At 41.7% G+C, this 23,260-nt stretch overlaps 1 protein-coding gene across 1 annotated transcript in view; it reads right to left on the bottom strand.

The window, feature by feature from the left end:
* Positions 1-652: 652 nt before the first annotated feature.
* The window catches only part of rapgef5a (Rap guanine nucleotide exchange factor (GEF) 5a), a 50,450-nt gene continuing 27,842 nt past the window's right edge, over positions 653-23,260 (bottom strand). Inside the window, exons 10-26 of the mRNA XM_085262023.1 lie at positions 18,152-18,297; positions 17,097-17,197; positions 13,869-13,947; positions 13,622-13,766; positions 8,761-8,852; positions 8,621-8,651; positions 8,260-8,338; positions 7,890-8,039; positions 7,594-7,691; positions 6,840-6,962; positions 6,186-6,364; positions 5,977-6,067; positions 5,846-5,896; positions 5,642-5,729; positions 5,488-5,552; positions 4,740-4,794; positions 653-4,199 (exon numbers count right to left, since the gene is read on the bottom strand). Coding sequence (XP_085118149.1) covers positions 4,081-4,199; positions 4,740-4,794; positions 5,488-5,552; positions 5,642-5,729; positions 5,846-5,896; positions 5,977-6,067; positions 6,186-6,364; positions 6,840-6,962; positions 7,594-7,691; positions 7,890-8,039; positions 8,260-8,338; positions 8,621-8,651; positions 8,761-8,852; positions 13,622-13,766; positions 13,869-13,947; positions 17,097-17,197; positions 18,152-18,297 — 1,692 coding nt within the window. The 3' untranslated portion in view covers positions 653-4,080. The remainder of the gene's footprint in view (positions 4,200-4,739; positions 4,795-5,487; positions 5,553-5,641; positions 5,730-5,845; positions 5,897-5,976; positions 6,068-6,185; positions 6,365-6,839; positions 6,963-7,593; positions 7,692-7,889; positions 8,040-8,259; positions 8,339-8,620; positions 8,652-8,760; positions 8,853-13,621; positions 13,767-13,868; positions 13,948-17,096; positions 17,198-18,151; positions 18,298-23,260) is intronic.

Here is a 23,260-nt window from a genome sequence, read left to right as displayed (position 1 = left end):
GAAGACATTTTCACCACTTAAGGTCTTACACAAGGTTTGGATAAAATTATGTTCCTTCTGACTGGATGGACACAAGGTTGGTTCCCTCTGACACACAGTGCAGCTCTGCATCAGCCCAGGTCATAGTTACAGCATTGTGCATGTAGCAGCTGTAGCTGTACCAGGGGTTGGGGACAGTTACCACACAATAAATGTACTTCTTGTTCATCTGAAGTCGATAGAGCACCCAGAACCAGCAAGAAGACAAGGTCATCGTGTTAGGGCTTTAATCCGTCACTTTTGATAAAGTGTGTTGCTGGAATTTAAAAGGTGGATGTCACCAAGAATCCTATAGAGAAATGTGACTGGATGCTTTCTTTTATGGACCCCAGAGAGGGTGAGTGCAAAGTTAGTCAAATATCACTGGCCAAAAGCACTTTCTCCAAATAAAAAACTAAACTTCATTTGGGCGTAACTGCACAGGATTTGAATATAAGACAGAAAAGACCTTCCCTTCTCCACTGTCAGTCAGATTTTGACATAATCAAACATACTTCAGAGATTACACTGAACCGAGTCTAATACGACTGTCGTCGCATCAGCCACCACATTCACTCGTCAACATCTACATAGTATCCGAACATCGGCCAACAAAAAGACAAACACCTGGAGATATGTCACATAAAACCTATAATTTATTCCTTTTCAGTAAAATCTTCACATAGTAAAACGCAGCTTTAGAAAAGACGTGACTTCAGCCGTCTGAAGGTCGAGGGGAGACAAAGGGAGACGTATTGCTTTGTGGTTGACTTTCTTTTTTTTTCCCCATTTACAACAGATAAATAACATACCAAACATAGGCATATATTTACACATCAACAATATTACAATAGTACAAAGCCTTCAACATGTCCTCTCTTGTATTGTGAACATTGTGGTTTTGTTTTGTTTTTTTCGTCATGCAAACAGGTTTTAAACAACACTGTTCTAAAAAAAAAAGTAACTTTAGACACTCATAACAGTGGCCGAGTAACACTACATAGAGTCTCTGTTGGTCTCCTCCCTATTACAGTTTTTACTGCTAACAAAAAAAAGCAACAACAACAAAAGAAATCTGATCTCTGATCTGGTCCTCTGCTGCCCTCATGTGGCCACAGAACGTGACAGCAAGTCCTTTTACTTTCCCTCTTTTGCAGTTTCAAACCACAAACATCTTCTTCTGCACTGTTAAAGTTCCTGACATGGCACAAAAAACAGAGACATTTTTTTCCACCTATGAAATACATAAATAAACAATATATTACAATAAATAACTTCTGCTCTCTCAACACAACGAGCAGAGGTGTGTGTGCATGTGCGCTTTGTTTACAGGTTAATAGTAAAAATGACTACCACGAGGCCTTCATGTGACACTGAATTCAAACAGATCATGGCTCTCATTCATCACCTCCAGCCAGGCAAAGAATCACCAGCTTGCTTTCCCCACAACCAAAAAAGGAATCTTTAAAAATTTGAAGAGAAAAAATAAAGCCAAACAAATTAAAGTAATAAGAAGGTTAAATTTGTTTAGTGCAGCAACGTGCAGCAAATGATGGCAAACATCAGATGTATACAGATGAATGCTCAATCCGACTTTTAACTAATTCTGAACGTGTCAGTTTTCTTTCTCTAAAGCACGACTGGACTCGAGGATTTTACACGACTCCAAGACTCTTGAGATAAATACAAAGCAATGAAATGCAGACTAAAGCTGTGTCTGCAAAACACTCAGTGACAACAAAAGGGTTAGAGTGTATATTTCAAAGAATCTTTAATGCACAGTGAGAAGCAGCTTATAACACAAGAACTATGTTTAACGTGACTCTTCACCTTCACATCCTTGAGTTCTTTCTTGTAAAGAACCAACGATGCCTTTGGCACTAAAACAGTGTCAAGAACTTTAAGAAGGTTCTGATCTAGAGGTGGAAAAAACAGCTCTTTGCTGTGAAAGTGTTTAAATGATGATGGTGGACACTTGTGGCAACATTTCTACTGTATTGCACTTCATCCTAATGTCTTGCCTTAGAAGAATCAAAAACAATGCAACACACATGTGGCAATGTGGAAGAAAGCCTACAGATGTTTCCTCCCACTCAGCAGAAATGTATTGCTGAAAAAACAGGCAAGACATGAACAGATATCGGGCACAAAACAATGAAAATACTAGTATGTTTTTCCCTTAATCTCTATTTCTCATCATCTGTCATTACTCCTCTGTGATTCATCCAGTAGTCAATTTCTTTCGCAGAGTGATAGTTTGTGTAACAAGACGGCAGATTCTACTAATGGAAATATTAAATAAGGGTTTTTCACGTCTTATGGCTTTATCAACAAGACAACAACATAACTTGGGAACTAATTGGATTAAAAGTAGATTTCTTTAGGAGAACCACAATTAAAAGGTTCAACAATCTATAGAAGAACCAAAATTAAATATCCCATCCATGCACGTGTTATTATACAGGAATTCTCTGTAATTGTGCTTCCATTATTCAGTCTCTCCCTTTGTTATCTTTCAAAGAGTTTACATGAGACCACTTCTGTATGAAGTGATATTTTCAGTCAGTAGGAATTAATCGAAATCTCCTCTTAACTCTTATTGAACCCTTAATGATGACCTCTGACACCTCAGCATATATCAAGAAAGATGTGGTTTTATGACCATTAGACTAGTTTCTGGGTTTTTCTAAAGGTAGGCAGAGACCGCCCTCACTAACTTCTGAGGCACACTCAGTCATTTTGTTCTATAAGTGGACCTGAAATACGACAGAAACCACTCAGGTTAGAAAAAGCGCTTCAAGGGGTACAGAATTAAACCACAATTCTGTGGCACAAAGCTATTATTTATGTCTTGAGTTGGAATACTTTATCTGTCTAACACAATAAAACACAACAACAAACATAAAAAAAAGAACATAGCTCTGTGCTGGGGCCTTGTTTCAACAGAAGCCCGATACAATCTCACACACACAACCTGAACTCAGTCACGATGAAGTCAAACAGCATCTCAGTGAGAACTAAGACGTCAGATTTTCCTTATTCCAGGAAATAAAACTCTGTGACAAAAAGACACGGATTCCCAAACAAACCAAGAGCCTCATAGAACAATCTGTGCTGCAAGACTCCACGTGAGTTTTGGCACTGAAAAATGTGTAGGTCCATATACACAATGCAGTGTTATCAGTAACTGTTCACACAAAAACACCATAGAGAAGAGTGCGCGAAGGGCGTCGGCCTTAAAAGTCAAACAGGAGTTGGACAAAAACAAACTTCAGCTTGTCCAGTGTTTCCTTCACTGTTAACGGTGCACCTTGACTCACAGACTCTATAGATCACAGAGAAAGTCTGAGTGAGTATCGCTGTGGAAAGTGTGCTGCCTCATCACAGTAACAAGAAAAAAGCTGCACCCCATCAACTAAATAACTACAGCATGTGCGGAGTTAATGTATCACAAGTCAAAGATGTTCCATGTAGATAAAATCAGATTAGAGCACCCACAGTAGCGATTGTGGCCACAGGTCCTTCACTCCTCTACAGGTGCTTTTGTGTTTGTAGCTGAACTGAAATGTAACGAGGAGGCTATCGACTCCTTACTGACCCCTCAGGGGGCACGATGACGTGACGGCAAAAAAAATAAAGTTTAAAAATTCCACCTGCTGAACAGGCTAATAAATAACAAAAGATCGATCACAAGAACAAAACGATGACATACTCAGTCCAATAGATACTGTACAAACTAATTACAGCCTCCTCTGCTCTGTGTCTGCGTTTGGCAAATCTCCACTTCGCTGCGCAGATTCGGTTCTTGTAGAAAGTTCACAGGTCGTGCGCAGTTTATGAATCCTTTCTTGGCATGTGTTTGGCTTTTACCAGAGCACACCTTGTTGTCCATTTGGCACCACAGCTGGTAGCATAATTTGTTGTCGGCATGTGACATTGTCGTGTACAGAGCGTCCTCTACGTCACACAGCAGCATTTCCACCATTGTGTCTCTGTGTGTGTGTGTGTGTGTGTGTGTGTGTGTGTGTGTGTGTGTGTGTGTGTGTGTGCATGCGTCTCTGTTTAAGCGCGGGGCTCCAGTTTGTGTGAAAGTTCAAAGAGCGTCTGCTGATTGTCGATAATGTGCAGGTAGTGAACGCTCGCCCTCACCTCCGCACTGTCGACCCCAATTACCTCGTTGCCTAAAAGACAAACGCACACACATCAGTGGATTCAACACAACATACACACACAGTTACTACAAACACGCTGTATTACAGCCTTGGAAAGAAATAAAAGACTGTCTGGAAATGGTTGCTTGGAAACTGGAAGAAACTGACTCAGGTAAAAATGCAGTACACTAACTGAGCTGCAGATGGCGACAGATTCTTCTCAAGGATTTGAAAACAGCATAAACAACAGCTTCCAGAAAAAAAACAACTATCTTTTAATATTTATATTTACTTTTTGATGTCATGGCATTATAGATAGACACAAACTTCTAATGTGTAGTACATACATATATGTGACAGCTCCTTTATGGATTATAAACTACTGGAAGTATATGATTTGTTTACACTGTGAAAAATATATACCATATACTTAATAAGTACCTAAACTTCAGCAACCTGCATGTTTGATATGTTTTACATTGGATGTCCTTCCTAACTACACTATAGAGTGATCAGAAGCGCGACTTTGAACCTAAAGATTCAGTTCAGTAAAAAAATGACATAACCCACCTGACTGGTCACTTTGGCAGTGGCGAATCATTCTCACCGTGTCTGCAATCATATGCTGTTGGTTTAAGAGAACACATGTTGCATTAGGGTGACATTAAACTGGAAAGATCACATTTGTTCTGGTAAACATCAAGAGCTTTTCTTTTGTCCAAAACATCCATCTTTTTACAAACCAAACACATTTCAACAGGCCAGCGTTTTACTATTGGTGATGGTGGATTCACCACTCAGCATGTACTCTGGAAATACAAAGCATCTACTTTCATCAGTCAACTTGACAACAAATAGTAGATGGTGCCTTCATCAGATGTATGATGTATTCACCACAGATGCAACTTGGTATTGTTATAATATATTGCAGAATACTGACAAAACAAAAACTACAGAGCACAACAGTCCCTGCTTTTTTAAGGACCCTGAGCACAAACATGAATTTCCCATTTGTTTTCTCCACTGACATTTCAGAAAAAGCTCTTAGTAAGTCTGCTTTGGATGATTACAACATTATAGCTCATAATCAAAACACCCATGAAAAATATAAATGTGATTTTTACTTCCAAAATCTCACTGTTGCACTCTTTCATTGTCACAATACAAATATCCAAGTATCGTGACCTTATTATCACCTACACTGCAAAGCTTAAGTCTGCAGAATAAATCTAGAGAAGCTGAAAGGAAAAAATACTTAAATGTCACATGAAAATGGTTTGAGGCACTGAAAGACATTAAAGAAATGACTCAAACTCACCAACTTCTCAAAGTTGACCAAGTTGTCATGGAAGGTCTTATTTCCCTCGTGGATAAAAGTGATATCTAAAAGCAGGAGACGGGCTTATTAGGGATTCATTCAGTGTTTCTGTGTGTGTGTGTGCGCACGTGTGTGTAGGATTTAGAGTAGATACCTTTTAAGAGAAGAGGCATGAAAGGGATCTTAGGAGGTTTCATCCTCTTGAAGGCTTCTCTGTAGGCTTTGTGGTTTAGAGATGGATCCTGGAAAAAGAGATGGAGGAAAACAGAAAGCAGAGTAAAGAAAAGGAGGAAGCATTTAAAGGAATAGCACATTTTCATCTCTGCGTGTTTCTCTATCTCTGTCCACCAGGTCTCACCGTGATGAGTTCCAGCTCTGAGAAGAGCTTCTTGAACTTCCCCGGACATTTCTGAAAGGGAAAGCGTTTGCTCAGAGCTGGACTTGAAAATAGGCATCGTAATGAACAGACTCAGTTCTGTTAAGACTTACCTCCCACGTTTGGTTGAGTCGACTGACAGCAGCTGTGTTGAGACCCATGATGATGGCAAATGCAGAGTTCAGATTTCTCTGGGCTTTACAGCTGTGTGCAACACAGGCAGAAGCAGAAAAATGTTATTAAAAAAAGGAGATAAAACATGATGTGCTTAAAACATACTCTTCATTTTGTTTACATGACCACGTGTGTGTTCTGTTCTTACTGAGCTGCAATCTTGATAAACTTCTTGAGAAGCTGTACTCGCTTGTTGAGCGACACACACATGAGCACCTCGGACATGACCCACTGCTGGACCTCGTTACAGCGCTGCAGCAGGACTGAGAGCGCCGCCGTGTGGCCAGTGCCAGGAGCGCGGCTGAGAGTGTAGTACACCAGCTCCTGCTGCATGTTGACGGAAAGAAAGAGTGTGAGTGAAACACATCAAGAATCACACATCCTTGGGTGTGTTCTCCCTCTATAAACGAGGCTACCTCGCCATTGCTTGTTTCACTCTAATCTTGCTATTGCTTAATTTTTTTGAATTTAAAATCAAAAACTGAAACAAAAACAATTCTCGTATACGATATAAAACCAGGAAAGAAAAAGAAAGTGCTCAAATGTACTCTAGTACCAAATGGGAAAGCACGCCAAGATGGAGCCTGTGTCTCTTCATCTGTGCTATGTTTAAAGTTTTTACAAGAACAACACATCTAAAAAGCCACTCAGCTGCTGGCTGAGCTGTGCTCATGATCCAGGAAGTCTCGCTGAGCATTTGCTTATATTCTGATGCGTAAACTTCAGCAGCATCTGTCGTCAATATGAATTTATTTAAAACTCTGTGCATACACCACATACATTCATCTGTATGAGTGGATACCTCGTGAATGGATTTGAAGAGACTCCAATCCAGGTGTGTGAGGGCAGCTGCCACATCCCAGGTGTTGATGCCCAGGAGTCGAACTGGCCTCCTGCTTAGCTCAGCACTGTCTGTTAAAGGAGGCTGCACATACAAACCCGTAGAGAAATTTAAATTATTGCACAAAAAGACAAGGCATGCTCAAATAAAATCCTATCAGGAGCATTAGTCAATTTGCATCTGCATCAGTGTGTATGTGGCATTATGGCCACATCTGTTCTGGGACCTTTTCATTTATCAGCTGTTATAAACGCCGATAACGATAGTGCTGCAGATAGCTAATATCGCCCCACCAACAAATCAGCCAGGCTCTAGCCGCTAAGACATTCAGACATAGATCTCACTCTGTGATGATGATGCCCCTTTACAAAGGTGCCCTGAAACGGCACTTTCCAGTCCAGATGTCACTGTCGGGCAACCACACAATAATTGTGGCTCACACGTTTTCCTCTCCTACTGAGTCAGAGTTAATAACAATCACCAGGCCTGAGCCTCTCCAGTTTGCTGCTGCATGACTCATTGCAACACTGAAAATATGTCTGCTGGGGAAGTGAAATACTCATTTTCATGCCTGATTTGTCAAGAAAGTGATACAGAGGCTAAATAACTAACTTTGTTTGCTGTGTTTTGCTTTGGACCTGCAAGCTGCAACTTGAGCTTCTTTTAAAGACTGAATGTTACAGAAAGACAAAAAAAAATGCAGCCATTTACATACCAAGATCTCAGTAAGATCCCTGCGACAGGCCACAAGCTTTCCTTGTGGGGTCAGAGACTCAGAGTACACACAGTCACTGGGCTGTAACACCCTCCGCTCTTCAGAGACAAACACAGACAGAAGGAGAGAGATGAACGAGAGCCAAGAAAATGGATCAGTGATTCCCAGCTAGGAGGACTTGTACAGCTATTTTTGAGGAGCAGGTCAGGCAGCAGGAGTAAATCCCACATATTGCTTATATTAGAAAACTATCTTGACTATATGTTCTACTTGAATTGTGCTTGAATCGCATTTACCTCCAGTGTGCGACACCACGGCGAGCACCATGTCCTCTTCTGCTCTGTCCATCTTCAGAGCCACAATCCGCAGAAGCTCACGGGCCTCCAGCGAGGGATGCGTGTGGACACTCAGGTAGGAGTCGGCACTCACGTACACGCAGCAAATAACTGAAAAACACGCAAACATGGCGAGAGTAAATGTCTAAAATAAATGAATGCTGAAATGCTGGAGAAAGAAAACTTCAGTTAGTTTTTGCCAAAAATATAGTTGAAAACACAATTTAAGCAATTTGCATGTGCAAACTAAAATTACACTCCACAACTGTAATTATGCATAACTGTGTAGAGTTTGGGGCAGTGATTGTGTATGTCTGTGTCTGTTACTCACCCTCTCTGGTATCGGTCTGTGGACTGCGGAGCTGCAAACAGTTTTCCTTCAGACTCATATGCTGATACGTTTGTTTGCTCTGCGAGAAGAGCGGAGGACAAATGGAGATTTGAAATGCTTTATCTAGTCTGTGCTGGATGTTATTAGGCACTGATAGCACCTATATTATCTCCATCAGCACCTACACTGCTTAAAGAAAATCTAAAAATGTTGTTTCTGTGTTATTTAACAATGCAAAAATACAGATCCTCCATCTGTTTTAACTTGTTGTGGATAAGTCAGTAAGTACAGTGGCCAATGTGAGTCAATCTTTTTCTAAATATGTGACAGATTCTCTCTCATATCCATTTGTGTGTTATACCTTTTGGTTTGGAGGGCAGTCATCCACCGTGCTACAAGAAACAAAGAAACTAGTGAAGGAGTGAAGGAGGTTACGGGTAGTCAAAATAAGGCAGACAGATGAGTTTACACATCATCACATGCTTCTTTAATGTCTCTTACTGCCTGCGACGCAGAAGTTTCTGAAACTCCTTCAGGTCTTTCTCCAATATGGGGAACTCGTACAGATCTTCTAAAACACACCTGTACAGAGTCTGACAGACAGAGAAAGGAAATGTTATTAAAATCCATGATCACATGATTCATGCTAAATACTTCTTGACTAATGGTAAAGGTTGTCTGAGCCAGAAAAAAAAAAGAATGTGTCCTCACTCTATTGCACAGCAGGCATAAGAGCCAATCACAGCTTTTAGTGTGAGGAACATTTTATAAACACATGTATACAAAGACTGACCTCAATGCAACATAACAACCAGGATCACTCTGCGCTGACTGTGTAATAAACAGCTGTGTATGTGCCATAGTTATCTGAACTTATTGCGTTAGACTTCACGTCAGTCTTGTAGTTTAGTTGGAAAGTCAGTGAGTGTATTCCTGCTTGGATTAAGTGTTTTAACGGCTGCCTCTATTGTTTTCCTCAGGAGGAGTGTGGGACGAGAGACAGCAGTGAGCACGGGGAGTGCAGAGACACAGGAGCAGAGAGCACTAAACTGGGACTTTTCGGGAAGAAGACACGACACGGGAGTAAAGGGAGAGCACGGGGATTTATTGCTTTTTTGCACTGTAAATAAACGCACCGCTTGCAGTGAAGAGTCCTGCGTTCTGGGTCCTCCTTTCCCCACATCCCTACAGTTTGCCCTGGCAAACCGTGACAGAATCCCCATAACCAAAGTTAACTTAATCAGATTGTCTTGATTCATTTAGCCAAACCCCAAACTGCTTTATTTGTAATTGTTTTATCAAAATACATGCTGTCTAATAAATATGGAAGCATCAGTTCAACATTTTACATTTATCTGTTACTTAATGTTGTACTTTTAAACCCAGATACTAAAAGAAAAAGAAAATCTATAACGCATCTATAACGCATTCTGTGTCTGATACCTTTAGTTAGGTGAGTGTCCAGCTGAGCTTCGTTTTAAGTTCTTCCTTCGGGCACTCTTTTGTTATTTTGCCTTTTTTATTTTCGGAGTAATCCTGGGCGGGGATTAGTTCCCTGTTGGGGAGACGTTTGAACAAGATGACATCTTTTAAACGTTTTATTTTGTCTGAAAACCAGACATATTCCCTTCATTGTCATGTAGAAAAACTGTCACATCAGGGAGCAAAATCAAATGTGCATTTTTTTTGTCTGTTATTCTTTTATCCAAAATTGGAGGTCACATGACATATCTAGACAGGTGACTTCTTTGCTATTGCACACCCAGTGCTCGTCAGCTCCAGCTGATTCAACTGGAACGCCATTTGTTGGTAAACAGGTGTCTAGAAGCTCGTTTGTAAGTAATAACATCCACCTGGTTCCCGTTTTCTGTGAATCCAGTGTTGAGAGCTTCTTCAGTGTATTTGAAAGCATAGCAACTGCATTACAGTGGCCTGAAGATGTGTGGGGGGTGATGTTGCTGTGTAAATTCACAGGTAAGGCTCAGGAAGTTTGCTCTGGTCTGTCTATGCAGGACAGCCTAGTTTATGAAAAGATTAAAAGTGCTGTCCTCCAAGCCTATGAACTTGTGCCTGAGGCCTATAGGCAGAACTTTCGAGGTTTGGAGTTGGCACAGGGTCAGTGCTACCTTGACTTTGCTCGGGAGAAGGCAAAGCTTTTTGGTAGGTGGTGCTCTGCAAGCCAGGTTAAAAGTTTGGGGTCGTTACGTGAGCTCATGCTTGTGGAGGATTTTAAAAACTCTGTTCCTGAGTGTATTGCTCTTTATTTAAGTGAACAGAGGGTTTCCACTTTACAGCAGGCTGCCATACTGGCAGATGAGTTTACCCTAACTCATAAAACAAATGCCGTAGAATGTGACATCCCTTCTCACTACAATACATCTTGGAGAGCTAGGAGGGAGCCAGCTAACGAGGCTGAAAAAGTGGTGGTTTCAAGTTCCAAAGCAAAACTGTGTTTCTTCTGCCACAAGCCTGGCCATGTGGTTGCTGATTGTGTGAAACTGGCACTTAAGCGGAAAGCGTATCGAAAGGGAAGAAGGCCTGATTTGAAAACAGTCACTCATGGTTCTCAAACTAACAAGGTTGTCAGGCCCAGCAAAGGACCACACTTGGGGCATAGTTGTTTAAGGGGCTCCTGTGGTCAGTGTAAGGGATCAATTAACCCTGAGTGGCCGCTGGTTGACAATTTCCCAGGTCCCCAAAATGACCCGCAGGGGGACAGGCTGTGTATAAAACCACCAGTAAGACCCGCAACCCTGGCTAACAAACATGCCTGTACCGGTGACTTGAGGAATCGTCTGCAAAGTGTTGCAGAAAGGTCTTCTGACTGCCTGTGTTCTCCACATGTGATGGCTCAAAAAAGCCCTAGCCATCACATGAGACATTGTTTTGAGGGTCTGGGGCCACCTTCAGTAAGTATTTTGAACCCATTGAGATGGGGTTGGCAGCTTCCGCTGACAATGCCTAACCGTTGCTATGGGGTTTGGTAGGTGGAAAACCTGCAATTTGGTGATGCAATGGTTACGGACTTGATTAATCATTTTGGTTATCGAGATAATTTGACAAACCACGGGTTTGTATTTATGTGGGGGGGTGTTACGGTCGCTGACCTCTAGTGGCTCTCCCTCTGTAGAAGAGTTGTTTTTCTCCTTTTCTTGTGTTGCAGGTCTGCCTCATGAGCCGCAGCTGAGGTATGTTCCAGCTCGTCAGCCACGGCATATAGTCTGCCATCCTAAACTGCCACACCCCCTGCCATTTTCCCCATGTTGCCAGAGCTGTGAGCTGTAGAGTTTTGGGCAGCGGGCCTTTGTGTGTATGTGTGTGAGAACTTACCCTCTGTGAACTTTGGTTTTTCTTTCTTTTATTGTGAGCGAAGGTGTGCCCTTATTGTGTTAATTAGTTTGTCATTGTGGAAGCAGGTAGGGGTTCTCTGCCATTTTTGTTTCACCTGTTTTCTCCTGGTTTGGTTAGACAGGGAGCTCAGCCATTGTATTTTGTTTTTGGTTAGTGAGTACTTGGTTTTGATTTCTAGCTAAAAGGGGGTGTTTTGTTTATTGTTTTGGCCTTGGAGACCCTGAAGAAAAGAGCTTCCCTGTGTTTTTGTACTGTAGTAGTTTTAGGCAATAAATCTTGTATACCGACATCTACTTCTCCAGTAGTTCATGTGTTCCCTTTCACTTTGTGTTACCCCTCACTCCAGTCGACACTCCGTTCATTAAGTGGGGCGTAACAATAACACATTTGTCTGGATGCACATCAGAGCTAAAAATATCAATTGTATAAATATCAATTTTACTTTGACTACGTTGCCACACCAAAATCTTTGAATACTGGTGTTTTAGGTCTCATTGCCACATGTGTATAAAAATCAAAACCCTAACCAGGCAACCTGCCTTTACAAATATTTGTTTAAAAAAAATGTTTCGCTCTAAAGAGCTCAATGAATTTGAGCAGAGTACTGTGATAGGATGTCACTGTCATAACAGGTCAGCTCATGAAATTCCCTCTCTCCTAGATACTCCACAATCAGCTCTAAGTGGTATTATAACAAACTGGAGGTGATTGGGAACGGCAGCAACTCAATTACAGAACGGGGTCACCGAGTTCTGAAGCGCATAGTGTGTAAAAATTGCCAACGCTCTGCTGACTCAGTAACTGCAGAGCTCTAAATCTCCTCTGGTGTTAACATCAACAAAAAAATTGTGCACCGGGAGCTTCATGGCATGGGTTTCCATAGTTGAACTGTAGGTGTAATGTGTAGGTGGAGCAGCACAGACACCAATGCTGGGAATAGACTGCTACATTCCTAAACACATGCATTCTGTTTAACTCCTTTAGTTCCAGTGTGATAGTTCCTCCATCACCAAGTGCAGTACTTAAACCTATGCCTGGACATGTCACAGAATAAGTGACGCAACTGAATTAGCTCTCAGAACTTGCACGGATCCACACAAACGCACACGCATCTCCAGACGCCTCCTTATCGTTGTCATTGACCCACTGTAGCCTCCGGTCCCTATTCCCCTCTCGTTCCTCTGTTACTAGGCAACTATCACCTGGGTTACACACTCCATTTGAGATTATACCAATGCCAACCCTACCACTTTGGTTTCCATGGCAACCCGGCACCGAGCAACGGAGCCGTCAGGTTACGGAGGGACAAGTGATGTGCGAGTATATGTGTGTGCGTGTGGGTGTACACGTTTGATTGTGTTGTGTGTGTTTGTTTGTTTCCCCTTCGGTGTCAGAGACATCCCGAGTCGATGCAGCGAACCATGTGAAAATAACAAGAACGCAGACAGACGCAAGCAGCGTTTGTGAAGAAAAATGTGAGTTATGGGAGGTTATGTGACACTTAGGATTCTGTGTGTGCTTTCAATCACTACCATGCCCATACGTGATACAAATTGAAGAAGCTACCAGATTATAATGTGGAATAAAGCATCATAATTGTATAATAATTGTCACTGTTATTTTGGATTCTTCTGTGAAGTCATACAAAACACATCTCACGATACATTCAGAAACTCCTGCATTTTATTATTTGCCAGAAGGATGAGATGAATCTAGTAATGAAGGATTTGCTTGTGGGAGAAGGCAGGAACGCCGATCAGTTTGTCATGACATGCAGCAAGCGCACACATGTGCACAAACACACATACACAAAGCTCCTTATCCTTTCTAAAAAGCACTTGATGTCCAGTCATGCAGAACTTAAGGAAGGACAACTTAATTTAGAAGACAGGGAGACAAATGAAGATGAATGAGCCTTTTGATGTTCTTCAGCAATACATTTAAGAGAAGACAAGACTGGATCAAACTCAACATGTCTTTAAAACTATATAATCAGAAATAAAGGCCATACCTTCATGAAGCTCCTGACGTGCTCCTCTTCCTTTAGGAAATCCTTATAGAGTCTGCTCCAGTGGGAAACAAGCTGCAGTACTTTACGTTTCCTGAAGAGGGCATCTTTGCCCTCCTCCTGGCCCCTGCAGCGTGCGCTGCTATAGGTGACTGTGGTCAAGGAACAACAAAGGGGAATATGGAGTCTGAAATATGTGTGTTAATATGACTGTGTTTGAATCAATGCATGGTTTTCCTTGTAAGGATATTGTCCCAGCAGGGCCTGACAGAGGTCATGAGTGGACATGAACACCAGATACGTTAACAGGAAATCATCCAGCAGCATTTCTGAAAAACAGAAAAAAAACATTGTTAAAAATCTAAAATCCAAGATATGTTTTCTCCTTATCTGTGGGATTAAGATGTGGAAAGCCAAAACAAAGTATCTTATATTCTTCTATCTTTCAATTAACTTCTGATTTCCCCAGATGAGCAGCAGAAGTTAGTTTCACTTTAAAAATCAATTACAGCTTTTTAAGATACAAAAGAGAGGTCGAACGATAAATCTTCAAGCTTGAGCTCAATGCCCTATTTTCTTCTTTTACTTGCCCTTCGACTAGACTTAAAGCAGCAATAATCACATGTTACATGAACAGTGTCTCTTTATAGTGAGGAATCCAAAGATAATTATAACCCATTTTCACAGTTCCCAGCAAAGCATTTTTAATAGTACACATTTATTAATAATAATAATAATAATAATAATAATAATAATAATAATGATACAGATGGATACATAGCAAACTACAACTCCAAACATTCACACTCTTCTCTTTCCCTTTACATGGAGATCTCCCCCTTCCTGAGCCTGGTTCTGCCAGAGGTTTCTTCCTCTTAAAAGGAAGTTTTTCTTTCCCACCTACACAAAGTGCTCGATCATAGCCAGCTGTTTGACTGCTTAGAGTTTTCTCGAGAATACTGCAGTGTCTTTATCTTACAGTATAAACTGCCTTGAGACAACCATTTGCTGCATAATTAAACTTGGATTGACATTAATTTAAATATTCTGGAGTTTAAAGTTACTTTCTTATGTCACCAATCACTCCCACACAGTCCTGACGAAGCAGATTATACTTTCTTTATAATTTTACCCAAAGCTGCTTTTTACTAAATATTGAGCTATTTTTCTTTGTCAAGAGAATTTTTGATGTCTCACCAGGTTTTTTGGGTCCCCGGGGGGAAATTTAAACAAACCTATGACAATGAGCAAGTCAGGCTTTTCTTCCTCTTGGCTCATTTTCCAAACAACTTCAAAAACAAAAAAAAACCTACTCAAATTTATCAGAGTGGAGCGAGCTAATGTGCAAGATAGAAGCCAAGAGTGTGTGTGAGACTCAGCAGGTGATCAATGGGTAAGAACCAAATATAAACAGCCCTCGTGGCAGATGGGTAATGAGCCATTGTTGGTGCTGTGAAGAAGTTGCTCTCTCTGTGTGTGTGTGTGTGTGTGTGTGTGTGTGTGTGTGTGTGTGTGTGTGGTGTCAACTCTTTCCCTGGGAAAATGTGTGACCCACATATGACTCTGTCAGGCAGAGAGCAAAGAAATCAATTATAGAAGACCGAGCATAGGCTGAAGCATTAATATTTTATCAACGGCCTTTGCTTTAAAAATAAAAACACAACTCTTGAGAAATATTTTAAGCAGGTCTGACAGTACTTATCACTTTTTCAGAACCCCGTTCACTCACTTTCCTCACACTTCCTATTCAATCTGAGGAAGTGGAGCCCTTTCTTGACCATTTATGAGTTCTTTTCCTGTTTCCCACCCTCTGTCTCTCCATCCTAAAGTATCCCCATCTACCCCCTCCTCCACTCCACACACCCCCATTTTTCATTTTCTCCTTCTTAGCGATTACATTTCCCCCTGCTACTTCTCTCCTCCTCCTCTCCCAGCTCTCTGTGATGATAAATATCCATTTTCATCTTCAACATATGCCCTCTGCGTTTACCCGCTGGCACACACAAAGTCAAACACATGCGCTCAGACACACACATAACACCCTGATGAATAACTCACTGAGTTCTGACCTTGGGCATTTTATCTCTTGTGAGAGAGAAAGGGGTGGAAACAAGAAGAGAGAGAAACTGTGTGTGTGCTGAACTAATCGCACTAATCTGCTGCTGTGTTTTTGTTGCGTCTGTGTTCTCTTTGTGCGTGCACGGTGCACGGTGAGGGGTGTTTGGGGTAATCGCTGCGGAAGCGTGTTTGAGCCTGTTCAACATGCTGCACCGTTAAGCCACCTAAAACGGCATACTGATGCATTCACTCACACACACACGCATACACACACATACACATATGTGCTTATTCAGGAAACACCAACCATAATGCAAAGGTAGACATAGACACACACACAGATGGGGAGAAGATGAAGATAAATTTTGCATTCCCACTTCCTCCCTTCCCTGTGCTGTCATAAAAAAAGCAAGTGTTTTCTCATTTTCACTAAATAAATATCAGACAGAGCTCCTCCACAAAGACCATCTCAGTCCTCTCTTGCTCTCCTTCTCTCTCTCCCACATTTATCTCTCCGTCTTTCTTCGTTTGCTTCCTGCAATTCAGTGAGATGGCTCCCTGTGGACTGTTGGGAACTGGTGGTGCTGAGGGGGCTGATGCATAAAGGAGCCTTGTCTAGAATAGATGCTAACAGACAAGTGCAGGGTTTTATAAAATGAATGCCGGGACCCAGACCTCCCTCTGTGATTAAAGCATTATTATAGTGGACCTGGGTTCTGTGATGGCTCTGAAATGTAATTAGAAGGAAAGAAGTCAAGACCCATTGATATTTAAGAATGCCAATTTTTCACCACGATTTTAGTGCTTTCTAAATTCAAATATGATAAAAGATTAACTAATTACATCAAGGATTGCTAATATTTCCTGAGTAAAAGATTACTGCACTATAAAACAATCCATAATGTAATAAGCTAGACTTAAGGTTTGTGTAAATGTGACATGACAGTTAACACTGAAATCGTTTGCGGCACAACTGCCTAAAGCACCCCGTGGCAATCATTTCACAAACCCATTAGAGCATTTAACCTCCTGAATGCTCCTCATATTTGTGGCCACTGACATGGCTGAATGAATGCACAGCCCTCAAACCTGGATATGGTTTGAGGGCTGACTCATGCAGCCACACACAGGCTCAAACACAGCAGGGAAATGCTCATACCTCACAGGTCTGACCCAACTTCGGGGAAATTAAAAGAGACAGAGAGATCGGGGCTGGGTTGTGTTGTAACTTGCGCAGCTGGGAAACAAAGTCCTTGGCAAGAGGTGTGGGGCCTCATTTAACACAAGATACTAAGACTTACAATTAAACTCTACACATTTATGCCATGATGTAGATGGTTCTTCACAAAGACATGCCTCTGACTACAGCTTCAAGGACAATCAAATGTGTGTTTGTGTGTTTACATGTCTCCAAACTCACCGCTCTCCTTGTTCTCTGGTGCCCCTCTTTGGTCATCCAATCGTAGGTCACTTAGCAGATGCTCCAAAATCTTAAGCGGCGTACCGGACACCACCACATACCTGTAAGATGAAGAGTTGCAGTAATCTTCCTCAATATAGCAAGAGGACCAAGTACCACTTGTGTTCCTCCACCCTGCCACCCTGCCTTCGTCCATATACTCCTCCGCGTCGTCGTCATCAATGTAGCGAAAATGGGGAACATTAAATGCAAACATCTCTGACTTGCTTCCATCACCATCATGACTGCTATCCTCCTCTTCATCGTCATCGTCTTCATCACTATCTTCATCTAAATCCTCCTCTGCCTCTGCAAGCGTGACTAGCTCAGAGGTCATCTTCATATCTAAACTGTTCCCAGTTCAGCCCTGTAAGGGTCGCTCATTCTGGATGCAAACTGCTCTGCTGTCTGCTCCTGTCAGCCGAGAGCTCCAGAGATTGAAACCCTCTCTCTGACAGCTCCTACAGTAACTCTGACAGAGAACCAACGTCTACGGAAAACACTGAAAACTGCTTACACACACATACACATACACCCACTTAACCTGCCTGTCACTGACACTCCCTGCATTGTGCCTTAGGTCAAAGACTGTGGTATGCTGTGCTATGTGTATTCAATTCAAAGAAATCAACTTCGAAGAACTGCACTTGGAAAGGAACACAGATGTGTAATTATACGTACAGCATAAGATCCTAAAACACACTGATATATGGAAGGAAGTAAACCAGTCTTATGTGATCTATTTTCCTCTTCCAGCTGAAAACAAAAAGCCATTCTCTCCTTCCTGCACTCTGCCAGAAGCCAAAGCATACATTATCCTAGACAAACACATACACGCCCACACAATTTTGACAGCCCTACTGATATTCTGCTTGCATATGCAAAAGTGTGTGTCTGCAACTTGATATCCCAAAGAAAAAAAACTAAAAACCCAAAAGAGACAGGAGGACTATGATTATGTTTTCATTGCCATTGTTAGTGTGGAGGGCCCTCATTATGCAGGAGGAGGGACCAACCTCTTGTCGCAATCCTCCTCTCTGGACCCGCCCCCGGACGATGTTGGTGAGGGCCTGTCCGATGGCGATGTCACTGATGATGTCACTCTCCGCAACACCAATACGTCCCGACCTCTCTCCTTTAGACAAACCCTTCCTACCGCCTCCTAAAAGAGAAAATGTGAGAAAAATATAACATAGTCAGGCAAGGACAAAACCGCTGGAAGGCGATTAAAGGAGTAGACGCAAGATTTCAAACAGTACAGAACAATACGACGCATCCCATGTGACTTTCTTACGTACTCTGTAGTGGATTTGAACACTCTTTGTGGTTTTTGCCAACTTTGTTTATTTCCCATCTGCTTTTACCAAACATTTAAGCAAATCAACTGCCTCCTTTAGCTTATAACTGTGGTCTCTACGTGGTGTTCAATAAATAATATAAAATTAAAGCGAAGGATGCATTTAAAACAGTAATTATATAAAATATGGTTTGTGTGATTCTATTAAAGAAAGCAGCTAGCATGCAATTCTAGTTTTTGTAAACCTCTCAGATATTGCCCTTATTATGTGTTTTTCCAACACATAAGCAAACTCACACCTCAGTTTTAATCCACACTTTTAGACACTGCCTGTGTTGGCAGCTTCAAAGGGAAGGATTGCATTTCCTCTGCCTTTGGAAAGATTTCAAGAATTATATTACAATGAGGACATCTATGAATGTCAGCTTTAAATGATCTCCGGCTCCATAAATGTGCAGCAACTTGATCCATGACTCTGATACACGCACACAAACACACAGACACACGCTCCTGCTATGATGGTGCAGTGTAACAGTAACAGAGCTCCAGGTGAACGAAGGAGCACAATAAGAAAGAGCCGGAGGAGAAGAGAGAAAAGCAGAGGAGAGAGAGAGAGATCAAAGGAGCAGGAGAGCAGAGATGGATAAAGAAGCGACGTCTCTCCTCCAGATGCTCGCTGCAGTCTCTGTCCCAGCCAGAAGGACTGAGCAGCAGTCACAACTGACACAGAGAGTCAGTGCAAGGCTGTTTTTTCTCTTTAGCTGGCCATAAAATTAACAATTTATGTAATGTAACATTTCCACTGACTGATAAAAAGAAACCAAACCTCTGAAAACAACACTAACTAGATCTTAAAAAAATGTGCTACGCTTCATAAAAGTGTGAACAACGCACTAGATAGTAACTGCTTTTGCAACGATCTGTGTCTAAAGTGAAAATACAGGGAGTGCAGAATTATTAGGCAAATGAGTATTTTGTCCACATCATCCTCTTCATGCATGTTGTCTTACTCCAAGCTGTATAGGCTCGAAAGCCTACTACCAATTAAGCATATTAGGTGATGTGCATCTCTGTAATGAGAAGGGGTGTGGTCTAATGACATCAACACCCTATATCAGGTGTGCATAATTATTAGGCAACGTCCTTTCCTTTGGCAAAATGGGTCAAAAGAAGGACTTGACAGGCTCAGAAAAGTCAAAAATAGTGAGATATCTTGCAGAGGGATGCAGCAGTCTCAAAATTGCAAAGCTTCTGAAGCGTGATCATCGAACAATCAAGCGTTTCATTCAAAATAGTCAACAGGGTCACAAGAAGCATGTGGAAAAACTAAGGCGCAAAATAACTGCCCATGAACTGAGAAAAGTCAAGCGTGCAGCTGCCAAGATGCCACTTGCCACCAGTTTGGCCATATTTCAGAGCTGCAACATCACTGGAGTGCCCAAAAGCACAAGGTGTGCAATACTCAGAGACATGGCCAAGGTAAGAAAGGCTGAAAGACGACCACCACTGAACAAGACACGCAAGCTGAAACGTCAAGACTGGGCCAAGAAATATCTCAAGACTGATTTTTCTAAGGTTTTATGGACTGATGAAATGAGAGTGAGTCTTGATGGGCCAGATGGATGGGCCCGTGGCTGGATTGGTAAAGGGCAGAGAGCTCCAGTCCGACTCAGACGCCAGCAAGGTGGAGGTGGAGTACTGGTTTGGGCTGGTATCATCAAAGATGAGCTTGTGGGGCCTTTTCGGGTTGAGGATGGAGTCAAGCTCAACTCCCAGTCCTACTGCCAGTTTCTGGAAGACACCTTCTTCAAGCAGTGGTACAGGAAGAAGTCTGCATCCTTCAAGAAAAACATGATTTTCATGCAGGACAATGCTCCATCACACGCGTCCAAGTACTCCACAGCGTGGCTGGCAAGAAAGGGTATAAAAGAAGAAAAACTAATGACATGGCCTCCTTGTTCACCTGATCTGAACCCCATTGAGAACCTGTGGTCCATCATCAAATGTGAGATTTACAAGGAGGGAAAACAGTACACCTCTCTGAACAGTGTCTGGGAGGCTGTGGTTGCTGCTGCACGCAATGTTGATGGTGAACAGATCAAAACACTGACAGAATCCATGGATGGCAGGCTTTTGAGTGTCCTTGCAAAGAAAGGTGGCTATATTGGTCGCTGATTTGTTTTTGTTTTGTTTTTGAATGTCAGAAATGTATATTTGTGAATGTGGAGATGTTATATTGGTTTCACTGGTAAAAATAAATAATTGAAATGGGTATATATTTGTTTTTTGTTGAGTTTTTTTTTGAATCACAAACATACCTGTATAACATTTAGAAAAAAAACTGAGACAAGTTTGCAGAGAGCAGAGAGCAACACACACACACACACACACACAAACACACACACATCTCTGGTATTGTACGATGAAAGGATCAGTCTGATCCCAAGAGACAGCAGGTGGGATCTGACTTGTGTCAGACAAAACAATATGCCCAAAGTGGTGTGTGTGTGCAGACATGTTTCAGTGATTCATATTCTATGGGAGTGTGACACAGATGTGCAGCAGCAGCCGTCACATCCAGTGTGCTGTAGCGTGTCTAATTCCTTTTCTAAAGGAATGATAATTGCTGGTTGATGGTACCTTTACACCCCCTCCAACTTGTTAGAATAGTAGACTATCAGGCTGATCACCTGAACAGTTATTCAACCATCACACTTCCATGTTTAGAGCTCGTACTGTGATAAGCCAACAAGAAAATAAATATGTCATTGCACTGGGGTTTGTTTGTTTTTTGCTTAGTTCTTCTACTTTATATAACATTAAGTGTTACCTTAAGACCTTCCAAAACACAGCAAAGTAATAACTTTGATATAATTATTCTATACAGAAGAAACCTGAGCACCACCCCCTAACTCTTGTCAGGCCCAAAACATTCATACCAAAATAGCAAGGAATGCAACTGTGAAATCCCCTAGGGCTAAACTTTATCTAAATTTCGAGATAAACACAAACACTAAACTAAGCTGAATTCACAGACCTGAAAAGCAGACAAAAACACCATCCACCTGTAGAGAACAGGGACTTTCATAAAAGGACATAGTCCTAATTACATGATGTTTAATTTCCTCTATAACATGCTAAAAATAATCATACGGAAGGGTTAACAACACAGAAATGCAAACAGGATATTAGCAAAGCAGTGACAGCTCATCTGACAAACCATTATTAATCACATTATGGCCTGGCACAGACACCGCGCCCAGCGACCCTGATTTGGTGGCCTAAGGGTCTAAAGGGGACACGGCACTGAACTGAGACTGGGATCGGCTTTATCACGAGTCTCCCTTCTCTATCTCTGTTGACGCTTCCTGTCACTCTACACCATCAGATATATAATAAAGTGCTCTAGAAATACACTTAAAAAAACACACCCATTATGTAACCAATTACAACTACTGTAAAAACAAAGGAGAAGAAAATGTTCTGCCTTCCTGATTCAGTAGCAAGCTGTTGATCTTTCCGACAACACTTACATTCTTTACACAGATGCCAAGAAAAACAACTCTGAGCCAAGAATGGAGGAAGGCAGTGAGACAACACAAACACACGCAAGATCAAAAATCTTTCAGAAAATGCAGCAAAGTAAAACTTGCAGCAGTAACACTATGACAATTAGTAACATGCACGCAACATCTCACATACGCTTCTACGTCGTAAGTGCAAACAGCAAAATGAGAGAAAAAGCGTTTAATGTAGCCATGGAAAAGACGCAGAGGCATGAAAAAGTAAAACTATCCAAAAGGGCACTTGTGGAGAGGAGGGGTCAGAAAGTTATGCAATAGAAAAAGACAGTGAGAACAAAAAAGAAATGATAGATGAAAGGCAAGAGCCTGGGAAGTAAAGTGAGGGAGACAGAGGAGTGTGGGAGAAAGCAGCATTTACAAAAGACAAAAAACAGAAACATTTTACTCAAGCTGCCATGCGTTTTAGCAAAACATCTGATATGAAAGGAAAAACAGGGGATTTCAGGCAGTTACACATCAATGACAAAGAGAGAGCTTTCCAAATAAATAATGGACCTGTTTCAATGCCTCCTTACTTTACTGTCTCCCAATAACACCAACATATCAACCTCTAATGTATAGACTAAAAAAACTGTAGGTAAAAACTGTGGGTATGACATTTCTGAAATGTCTCAAAGGCATAAAAAAAAGAGCTTCTGACATTTCTTTAGACAGTCACTTGTTCTCTGCTAACAGGTGTATCGGTCCGTTTCTTCCTGTTCTCGTTGCTCCTTCCTCAAGCTCTCCTGCGTTCACCCAATTTTTCCTGTCCCCCCGCTCCCTCGCCCCCTGTCTGTCTCCAAATTGTGCAGACTTCATGCTCGAAAGGTTTGAGAAGTCGAAACAGAAAAAAGAAAGCTCAGAAACCTGGGGACACGCTGCACTCGTCACAGGGTCAAAGAGTTCAATTTGAGTGTGAAAAACGAAGGATATATTTATTATATATATATTCAGCTTTGTACAGGATTTGAAAGTCTCTTTTACCCTCACTGTTTCTATCAGTTAGTCACACACAGACACACAGCATGACGTAACATTGTCAGGAAAGGTGGATGCCCATGCAAAGCCTAAAGGAAGCACTCTCTGTTCCTTTCCTGTTCCTGCTAATGTATGTGTGTGTGTCAACACTGACCAAGCCATATCTTTGTTATGATAGCTCTGTGCCTGATTCCTGGAAATAATGGATAAGAGTATAACACACAATGCTTTTAAGTCAGCAGCACACAGATAGTATGTGCAACCACACATAGTGGGACACACATAAA

This window comes from Mchenga conophoros, linkage group LG22 (genome assembly GCF_057382185.1).
Source record: "Mchenga conophoros isolate Kocher_MC1m ecotype Shallow Benthic linkage group LG22, M_conophoros_male_GT1.1, whole genome shotgun sequence".
In the NCBI taxonomy this organism is placed as follows: Eukaryota; Metazoa; Chordata; class Actinopteri; order Cichliformes; family Cichlidae; genus Mchenga; species Mchenga conophoros.
The sequence above is the reverse complement of the archived record's forward strand: the minus strand, read 5'-3'. Positions and strand labels throughout refer to the sequence as shown.